Below are 9,978 nucleotides of genomic sequence, written 5' to 3'. Positions count from 1 at the left end.
GGCGGTGGCGCGGCGGGGCGGGCGGAGGCGGCGGCGGCGGCAGCATGGCGAGCTGCCGGCGGCTGAGCGGCGCGGGGCTGCGCGAGGTGCTGGGCCCGGCCCAGGGGCTGCTTTTCGACTGCGACGGCGTCCTGTGGGCGGGCGAGCGCGCCGTACCGGGCGCCCCCGAGCTGCTGGAGCGCCTGCGGCGCAGCGGCAAGGCCGCCCTGTTCGTCAGCAACAACAGCCGCCGCTCGGTGGCCGAGCTGGAGCGGCGCTTCAGCCGCCTCGGCTTCCGCGGCGTGCGCGCCGAGCACGTCTTCAGCTCCGCGCTGTGCTCCGCGCTTTTCCTCCGCCAGCGCCTCCTGGGCGGCGGCGGGAACGGCAGCGGGGCCGGGCGCGTCTTCGTGCTGGGCGGCGAGGGGCTGCGCGGCGAGGTGCGCGACGCGGGGCTGCGCCTGGCGGGCGAGGGCGAGCCGGCGCCCGGCGAGCCGGTGCGCGCCGTCCTGGTGGGCTACGACGACCAGTTCACCTTCGCCAAGCTGGCACAGGCCTGCAGCTACCTGCGCGACCCGCAGTGCCTGCTGGTGGCCACCGACCCCGACCCCTGGCACCCGCTCAGCGACGGCCAGCGCACCCCTGGTGAGCCCGCGCCCCGTCCCGCGCCGCCCCCGGGGGGAAGGGGCTGGTGGCGGGGGTCTCCTGGGGTGGGGTTCGCTGTCCCAGGCCCCGGGCGAGGCAGGTCCCTGAGCGCCAGGACGGGCAGGGCTGCCCTGGCGCGTCCCTGCCGCCTCTCGGAGCCGTGCTGCCAGCGCCTCGCTTGCCTGTCCTCGGGCGGGACCCAGCGTGCTGAGCTGCCCGCGGCTACTTCTTTTTCTCCTCCTTCCCCCCCGCAGGGACTGGCAGCCTCACAGCCGCGGTGGAAACTGCTTCGGGCCGCAAGGCGCTGGTGGTGGGGAAGCCCAACACGTACATGTTCGATTGCATTGTGGAGCGTTTCGGCGTCGACCCGTCCCGCACCCTCATGGTGGGAGACCGTCTGGAGACAGATATCCTCTTCGGCAAGAACTGCGGGCTTGCCACCATTCTCACCCTGACAGGTGTTTCCCGCCTGGAAGAGGCGCAGGCCTACATGGCCAGCGACAGCGCTGCTGCCAAGGATCTGGTGCCCAATTACTATGTGGACAGTATTGCAGACTTGATACCAGGCCTGGATGAGTAGCAGTCTGTATGTGTGAGGGCAGAGGGATCAGGTTCCCCATCCCAGATCTCCATCTGTTCCTGTTTCTCTCTCACTGCCCTATTCCCTCAATTCCGGGTTTCTTCACATTCCAGCATCCTTCTTTGGGGGCAGATGGGAGCAGAGTTGGCAGGAGGAGACAGGCTTTGAGTTGTCTCCTTTCTGCTGAGAGCTATCCATGATGGACAGAGTCCTCTCTTTCATTGCCAGCTACCAGCATCACTGAGAGAGAGCTGGAGGTCTTGAGGCTGACTGGGGGTCAAATCAGTGTGTCTGTGTGGCCTCTCCCCCTGCAGGAGTTAGGGACTGGCTGTCTTAGTATTATTTTTCCCTTGGATAACCAGTGGTGGCCTTTCACTGCTGTCCTTTGGCTCATAACTCTTGACTTCTGAGCTGCATCCCTGCAGTCCTTTTGGTAACCTTGCCGGGGGGGGGGGGTTATCACCCACCTGGTCTCCACCAGTGCTAGGGCATGTGGAAGGAGTGTGCCAGAGCTTTGGAGTGATGAACGAGAGCATCTCTGCCTCCCACAAGTGAAAGAGAGATTGCCTCATTTCTTTTCTCCCCCCATTCCTTAGAGATGTTTCCCCCCCTACTGCCCTGACGTGACTCGGTTAATAACTGTGCCAGTGTCTATCTGAAGGACAGAAGAGACTGGTTTGAGGGGTTTTTGTGCCAAACAGACAAGCTGTGACTGCGCACAGCTTGTCTGCGGTTGTACCTTGTTTTCAGGTACCCTTTCTGAAGGGGCTTGTGAAGGAGAGAGGGCTCCTAGATCATGACAGCACAGTACTAGTGAACTGTATGACTCCCTGGTTCCCCCTCCTCAGTTGGATTTTTTCATAGTACAGTGAGAGAAAAGGGCTGATGGGGGTCCGTGCTCCAGCTGCTGGTGTGCAGGTGAGATGGTGATGGTGTTGTCACTGCTGTGAATGTGTCACAGTCCTCAAAATCATTCCTTGCTGCTTTGTCTTTCTACGTTTTTTTTAATTTCTTGATTTAATTTATTCAAACTTATTTATTGTTCAAATATTGTATTATTTGTATAAAGTATGCTGATTGGTTGCACCAAGGGGACAGGAGGCAGTGCCTTTGGGCCTTCCATACTGTCTGTGTCCCATGTTGATGTTCTTACACTCACCATGTCTCTGTATATAATAAAGTGTGAGCGTAGGCTGGAAATGGCCTTCTTTTTTTGCGTGTGGTCCCATCAAGATGAAACTGCCCTAGGTATCCTTGAGCCCTCAAAGATGAGGACGTGGCAAGACCTTTCCTCACTCAAGGGGGTGCTGCTGGGTAGACAAGACCAGTCGCTAATGTCTTGTGAACAGTGTCTTTGAGCTGTTTGCTGCTGTCTCACTGGTGTCTCAGAACCAGGGTCAAGGGTGGAGGTGGCTGGTGGGGCTGTGGCATAGGGCAAGAGGTGAATTGGAGCAGGGAGTGATATGATCCTGCCTTTGCATTTCACAGTGCGGGTGATTCATGGAGAACAGTGACTTCTTGTGCTGCGCCTGAAGGCTGCCCACTGCTAGCCAGGGGGATCCCAGGTGGATGATCTGTGTGGTCCTGCCCAACAGTGTCTGGCTCTGCTAGGGTAGAGGTGAGGTGCCATCTCTGTCACTTGCATATAGCTTGCAGGGGGATGAGAGCTGCCCAGGGAAGGTTTTGCTGTGACCTCTCCCAACTACACTCAGCTTTAAGTGACACCCTACCCCTGGAGTGACCTTCACCAGACCATAACTTGCCATGCCTTGCATCCTCTCCCTGGGTTTGGCTGTGGTCCCAGCCTGGAGGGGCAAAACAGATTGGGTAAGAAGAGCTGGAAATCACTCAAATGTATTTTGCCTCCCTTCCTCATAAGGGAGCCAAATCCTCCCCTTTGTCAGACCCCTTTAACTGCTGTTAATGGTAACCAAGCACCACATCTCTCACTGGAGAGATCAGCTGTTCAGCTCAATAACCATTCTCAGTGTAAGTTAATGCGGTGTCAGCTCACGTGATAGAACTGGTTGCAACTTATTGTCTCTAGGATAATTCCAGGTGCTGAGCACCTTTTTTGCTTTTTTTCCTGCCTCCAAAATAACTTAGGAAACAGCCTTCCAAAATAAAAGAAAATCCAAAGAGCTTTCTGAAGACTGCCTGTCTTAATCAGTCCCCTTTGTATATGCCCATCTCTCTCTTTTGTCCCGTGTCCAATTAGACTGCCAGAGAACTGGAACTCCGTTAATGAGCACTTGACCAACATTTGCATCATCAAGCAGAGCGAGATCGAGACCTAATGTGTCTGCTAACTTGGGCTGCCAATCTAGAGATACTCATTTATTTTTCAGAGCTCTCATTATTGTATCAGGCTGAAATTCAAAGTGCTGCTGTTGTGACGTGGGGCCACAGCTGGGAATGCTCAGCACACTGGTAAACTGAGGGAATTCAGTAGCTAGTCAGAGTTTGGGCCCTCTCCAAAGAAACTTTGGAGTTCATCCTTTGGATCCCAAAAGACGAGACTGCAGTGTAGGTTTTCTTTTTCCTGTGACTGAAAACAGAGCTCACCAGAGGTGATGGCTGATCCTTATCTCTTGTGACCACGTAGCTTCTTTTCATCTGGTGCAGCTCTCCATGAGGACTTTGCTATGAAGCAGAGGTGGACTTGGAGCAGAAGGGGAATAGGTTTACCTGTCCTTCCCTTGGTTCTTCACATAGGTAAGGGCACCAGGCAGGGGTGACCTCTGTCCTGTAAATGTCCACAGGGCTGTTCCTGCTTTGGATGGGAACGGAGCAGCTCTGTAGGGGTCCATCAGGTCTACTAGGCTTTGTTTTTGCATGGCTTCCCCCTGCTACTACTGCTCCTGCATGTAGTGAACGTGAGTGTGAGCAGATCTTATTAGAAAACTAGACTGGAAGGGCCCCTGAGGTACAATGAGTTCTCCATCCAAACCTGTCAGACATCCGTTCAACCACTGTCAATAAGGGGTCTGTGATCTTCGTGGGGGGTCAGGCCTTGGTTCTCTCTGGGTTAGGCCCGGTAGGGCTGCAGAGAACATCTGCTGTTGAAACTGGAAAAAGTTATGGCTCCTGCCTGGGTAGGCTGATTGCTTCTTGTCTAATGCAGTCTTTCTTCTTGGGTTGTGTGTTTAAGGAAGCAGTGTAGTTGCCAGGGAGCACAGGGCTATGAAGAGTAGAGCTGTGGCAGCACGTGGGAGGGTGGAGCAGATGGGAAGGCCAGCTTGGTGTAGTGTAGGGAAGGGTATTTATTTTCTCATCTTCAGAAAACTGCATAGTCCTTTCCTGCCGTGCAACAGGGACAACACCCAGGCGGGTGGCAGTCGTTCCATTACCCCAGGAATCTCCTATCCTTCATCCATAAGTGCAGTTACTGTGGCAACCGCTGGCTGGATGATGTAAGCAGCAACCTGCTGAGCATCGCCTGCTCTGGGAAAGGCTTCAGTCTCTTAGTCATCTTCATGCCCCTTCCCTGGACTCTCTCTCCAGTATGTCCATGACTCTCTTGTACTGAGGAGCCCAGAATTGGACCCAGCACTCCAGGTGTGGCCTCACCAGTGCTGAGTAGAGGGGAAGGATCACCTCCCTTGATCTGCTGGGAACATTCCTCCTAATGCAGTCCAGGATACTGCTAATGTTCTTTGCTGCAAGGGCACATTGATGGTTCATGTTCAACCTGGTGTCCAACAGGACCCCAGGTCCTTTTCTGTCGTGCTGCTTTCCAGCCAGGTGGTCCCCAGTATTTACTGGTGCTTGGAATTATTCCTTCCTGGGTGCAGGACTTTGCACTTCTCCTCACTGAACTTCATGAGGTTCCTGCCAGACCATTTCTCCAGCCTGTCAAGGTCCCTCTAGATGGGAGTGCAACCCTCTGGTGTATCAGCTGCTCCTCCCAGTTTTGTGTCACTAGCAAACTTGCTGAGGGTACACTATGCCTCATCATCCAATTCATTAATGAAGATGCTAAATAGACTCAGACCCAGTATTGACCCCTGGGAGACACCCCTAGTTACTGGCCTCCAGCTAGACTTTATGCCACTGATCAGCATCCTCTGGGCCCAGCTGTTCACACAGTTTTCAGTCCACTTCATTGTTTCATCACCCAGCCCATACTTCCATTTTCTTCTCTGGGAGGATTATACGGGAGACAATACCAAAGGCCTTACTGAAGTCAGCGTAGATGTCCACTGCTCACCTCTCATCAACCAAGCCAGCCATTTCATCACAGAAGGTTATCAAGTTGGTCAAATGACTGGCACTTCAGGAAGTCAACAAATGGGCCTAAAGATATTAATTGATGAGTAGGTGCCTTTAATATGAGGAAATAGTGATCATCCTGATGCGGAAGCTGGAAGTAATAGAACTGGGAGGATCTGGAAGGTGTTGGGACTGGCAGGACAGAGAAGGATTTTTTGCATGGGAAAGTGCCTCCAGAGCCAAGAAAGGATCATGATCCTAGGAACTCACTCGATACTTGCCCAACCTGATGTGAGAGTCCCCGTTTGCCAAGGCAGGCAGCCCTGGCGCCACCCTGTCCCACAGCAGCTGGAGCAGGGAGGAGGAGGAGAAGATGAGGAACAACAGCCTGTTACTGCCTGCCCAGGGGAAGCAGCCAGCATTTGCTCTTCCTCCAGCAGCAGCGTGGGTAGAAGTCCCTCCTCTGCAGCACAGTTTCCCACTCCTTACTCAAGGCATTGTCCCGTCCACCCCATAACATGGGCTTTGCCATCCCTCTATCCTTTTCTGTTTTTTATCTTCCTTACTGCTGCCTCATTTGCTCTATGAACTCTGACCCCAGCAAACTCACCAGGCAGCCCACGAGAGTTACATGGCTATGCACATCTAGGAACTGCTGCTGTGTGGTTGGACTCTGCCTGGGAATTGTGTGTGGATGATGTATTGGAAGTGCCCCTGGCAGACAGCTGTTTTGGTGCTCCTTATAATCCCTGGGAGATACTGAACAGCTGAACTTGCTGAGAGCAATTTAATAATTGGTGGAGTTCTTAATGGTTTTTGAGTAATACTGGGTTTTGTAGCCTCGGTATACCATCACTGGGCTGATGCAAAGCACTGTCAGCTCTGTAAGCCTCCAGCAAGGAGACAAGGGCGATGTGATGCCAGGAACATTCCCAGATCACAGAGCAGCTGCCTGTGATGATCCAGGTTGTTCTGCCCCGTGATTTAGCCTGCTAGATGTGCAGCTTCAGCAACTAGCAGTTTCCAGTCTGTATAGGATATTGCTGAGCACTGAGATGCTCTCTTCACACGTTAGGATTGAGAGAAACCTGTCTTTTAAATGGACATGGTTGTCTATCAGGTCACCCAAAGCCCTTTGCCAGCCCTTCTGTTCACCAGCCCTTGCTGAACCTCTAGCCTGATTCCCACAGAAGCTGCACAGAAAGTGGTACCTGGATAAAATTCAGAGCATGAATTGCTTCCACCTGTTTCAAGCAACCTGAAACAACTCAGATACAGTTTTCTGTTTCCTCCAGGTGTACTTTGCTGTTGTACTACAGCTGCCTGTAATTTATTCCTGTGGCATGGAAGCCAGAGGAAGTTGAGACTGTGGGCTGCAGATGAGAGATTTCCCACCTGCCAGGACAGCTTGATTGTGGCCCTGGCAAGGTGCCCTTTCTTCATGAAACAGAGGTGTTCCTGACTTGCTGTCCTTCTCTGGCCTAATGCTTGGAGACTGCTGATTGAGCTAACTTTGGGCAGAGCCTAGGAGTGTAGGAGTGGCACAGAGCGGTGGCAGTCCCTATTTGTGCACTTGCCAGGTTTGGGGGTGGAGGTGTGAAGGCTGGCAGTATGGTGCTGTTCAGCACTTCAATATGACTAGAGGACCATGTGCCTGCCACAGCCTTGGTAACCTGGAGATTGACATGTCTTGTGAGACACGGTGGCCATACTCCTTCAGTGGAGAGTGTAGGCTGTGCTTATGTTGAACTTCACGATGCTCACTGCCTTGCAATCCACCACAGTTTCATTAGTTACCTTCCCACAACAATTTCAGGGGTGAAAGGGCCTATGTCATTGAGCAATCCACAATGTGTTTGACTCCTGTTTGGCCACAAGCAGCTCTGAATGCCCTTGAGCCAATGTTGCTGGAAATCTACCTGTTGGTGCACGTTTTTGAACAGCTTTCTTGTTATGTGTTTGAGCAGCGTGATATTAAGGATTCTTATGAGAACTCTCTACAGGCATAGTCTTCCTCTTGGTCACTTGTCACTTGCTGATGACCCAGCAGCAGCAGAACAGTCATTCCTAGTGGAGCATACCTGATCTTCAGGTCAACCCAGGGATGGATATGGCTGGTCATTTCAAGTAGCACATGGTCCTGGCAGGCACATCTTTTAAGTGGCAGGATCTGAGGCAGACCCCATGGTGCTGCCTGCTGATGCAATACAAACGTCTGCCATTACTCCTTTGTGTGTGTTGTAAGCTCTCCAGAACAACATCTCCAGCAGTGGGATACAAACAGCAGCAGGAAAATCTGTCTGATCCCTATAGTGACTTAGGAAGAGATACAACTACCTGGAAAAGGATTATGTGAGTTACCGTGGGACTCCTTCTAGCAGCAAACCTACAGGCTCAAAACAGGGAGGTGTCCTGTCTAATACTCATATTTCCTCATCTTACCCAGGCAATGTTCTGCAATGCAGAAGAGTAAGACACCTGCAAAGGATCATCCTTATCTGCTCCTTGTCTCTTGAACTTGGATGCTCTGCCAGGTCCAATAAGAAAATTAGACAACTCCAGTAAGGCATCTGTCTAGGGATCTCATTCTCCCATCCCCTGGACTATTGTTCTTTAGGCTGAAAATAAATCTAGAAGTAGGAGGCTCCTGTATTGTGTTCCCATTATGCTGGCTGTAGTGAACTGACACCAGATTTTTCTTTCATTTCGTAATATTCATGCCAAATATTCTCTTTCCTTTTTTCCTTTCTATTACAACCACCAGAGGCTCCACTGCCTGTCTGTTCCTTGTATAACAGAGTGTGAATTGTGCATCCCTGCTACCATCCGACCCACAAGGACCCTGTCCTTTAACACACAGGTGGGTGATACCAAGAGAGATAAAAATACAACTGGATAGAAAGAGGTGCAGGTGAAATTGCTTTCCAGCAAGACCTCCCTTTTGCTGTTGCCTGAGCCTCCTGTCTGTCTGTGTGTCTTAGTAGGAGGGAAGGAGTGGGAGGTTCCACATCAGAGTTTCTCCATAGATCTGTAAACCCAATGCAAGCTGGTGCTGCAAAACCCACAGTTATTTTCACATCAGTCTGATGCTCAGCAACAGGAATGTTTTCATGACAAGAGAGGAGGCTGTGCCAGGCAGGGGCAAACAGCTGAAGGCTGGAGAGTGGAATGGGGTGGTGTGGAGTGTCATCCTGGCTGATGTGAGCTCACTCACAGAAATATGAGGTGATAAATGGCAACTGGTTGGGGAAAGAGTGTGAAATCCTGTCCCTTTGCACATTTGAAACCTACATTCCTCTAAGCTGTTAAACAAGCCCCCTTCCCAAGAGTCGAACAGCTGGATTTACAAGCACAATTTTGGCTGTATTTTGAGTGTCAGCTTCTTTTGCTAGATGTCGTTGACACTGCAAGGCCCCTAACTACTGCTGGCCCCCTCAGTGCATGCAGCAACCCTGCAGCTGCAGCTCTCTGCTTCAGAGCTGTTTCTCATCACTGCTCATCCTCACTTTGCCCCACAGCCCCAGCTGGCAGTGGCTTGGTCACGCAAGCGTCTCTGCTCAGGAGGGCCTGGTTGCTGGCAAGCACAAGGCTGTGTACTGGAAAGCAAATGGCACACAATGTGTCCAACAGCCCTGCAGTCTGCATCCAAGTCACGGCTCTCCTTTGTGCATGCTTAATCAGCTCCTTCTGGGACGGGCATCTTCTGTCATGCTTCCAGCTCCCCTTAGCGGGACCATGCCCTCCACCTACGCTCTATAGTTTCCATGCTATAGATGTATGTTTTCCAGTCTGCACATCATTCTCTCTTCAATAGTTGTCTTACACAGTTCTTCATCATCTGATGAATGCCAGATACCCCGCTTTGCTGCTTTACTTGCTGCTTCATCAGCTGCACCACTACAAGAATCTCATTTTCTGTTTTCCAGAACGTAGCATGTTCTTTTTGCCTTTCCAAGTCAAAGTGAAGGAGAACCTAATCTGTCAGGCACTGCTGTAAAGCCCTTAGCAGCAGGATGGGGAAAACAGCCACCCACAGTGTGCTACCTGCAATCCCCTCTGAGGGGTGCAGCAATCCCCAATCCATGTGCAATGCCCATTTTCAGACTCACATGGAAGGCAGTTTTTGATCTCCAGGCTGAGTGAGCAGCCAGATTGCACAGAATGGCCAGGTAGCGCCTCTTGTCTTCTGCACCAACACAGGGTTGACCAGGCAGGGGGCAAGAAGAGCACCTGGGACAGGATGCTGGGAACCTGCATGAATGCAATCTTGGCATTGCAATGGCAACTTTCACCTTCATCCCAGCTCATTCACCAGTGCCTGGCTGGTTTGCCCTCAAGGGATGATGTTTCAACAAGAGGAGGCCACAGATACTCAGCCAGAGCAGGGCAGCTGCCATGCCAGTGAGGTTGCCTCCACGGTGTGCCCAGCCATTCCAGCCCTGGGAGAGCCAGAGCTGCGGTCAGAAGTCCCACGGGCACAGCTTGCAGTGAAGTTGGGCTTGGCATTCTGGTGCAACGTGGAGAGGGAGCTCACTGCTCTTCTTTACGCAGAGCTGGAACACACC

At 52.3% G+C, this 9,978-nt stretch overlaps 1 protein-coding gene across 1 annotated transcript; it reads left to right on the top strand.

The window, feature by feature from the left end:
* Positions 1 to 44: 44 nt before the first annotated feature.
* Positions 45 to 2,402, top strand: PDXP (pyridoxal phosphatase). Its single transcript, XM_017823500.1, has 2 exons — positions 45 to 621; positions 876 to 2,402. Exons 1-2 carry the CDS (start codon positions 45 to 47, stop codon positions 1,199 to 1,201), a joined length of 903 nt encoding a protein of 300 aa, XP_017678989.1. The 3' UTR covers positions 1,202 to 2,402.
* The last annotated feature ends 7,576 nt before the right edge of the window (positions 2,403 to 9,978 follow it).

This window comes from Lepidothrix coronata, unplaced genomic scaffold, assembly GCF_001604755.1.
Source record: "Lepidothrix coronata isolate B3197 unplaced genomic scaffold, Lepidothrix_coronata-1.0 Scaffold102, whole genome shotgun sequence".
Classification (NCBI taxonomy): domain Eukaryota; kingdom Metazoa; phylum Chordata; class Aves; order Passeriformes; family Pipridae; genus Lepidothrix; species Lepidothrix coronata.
Note: the sequence above shows the minus strand (reverse complement) of the source record. Positions and strands in the feature narration are given on the sequence as shown.

What these genes read in the sequence shown, in the direction of transcription:
- PDXP (XM_017823500.1), top strand. Translation starts at nt 45, where the DNA reads ATGGCGAGCTGCCGGCGGCTGAGCGGCGCGGGGCTGCGCGAGGTGCTG. An exon ending in CGACGGCCAGCGCACCCCTG is followed by an intron (nt 622 to 875) that starts GTGAGCCCGCGC and finishes TCCCCCCCGCAG; the next exon opens with GGACTGGCAGCCTCACAGCC.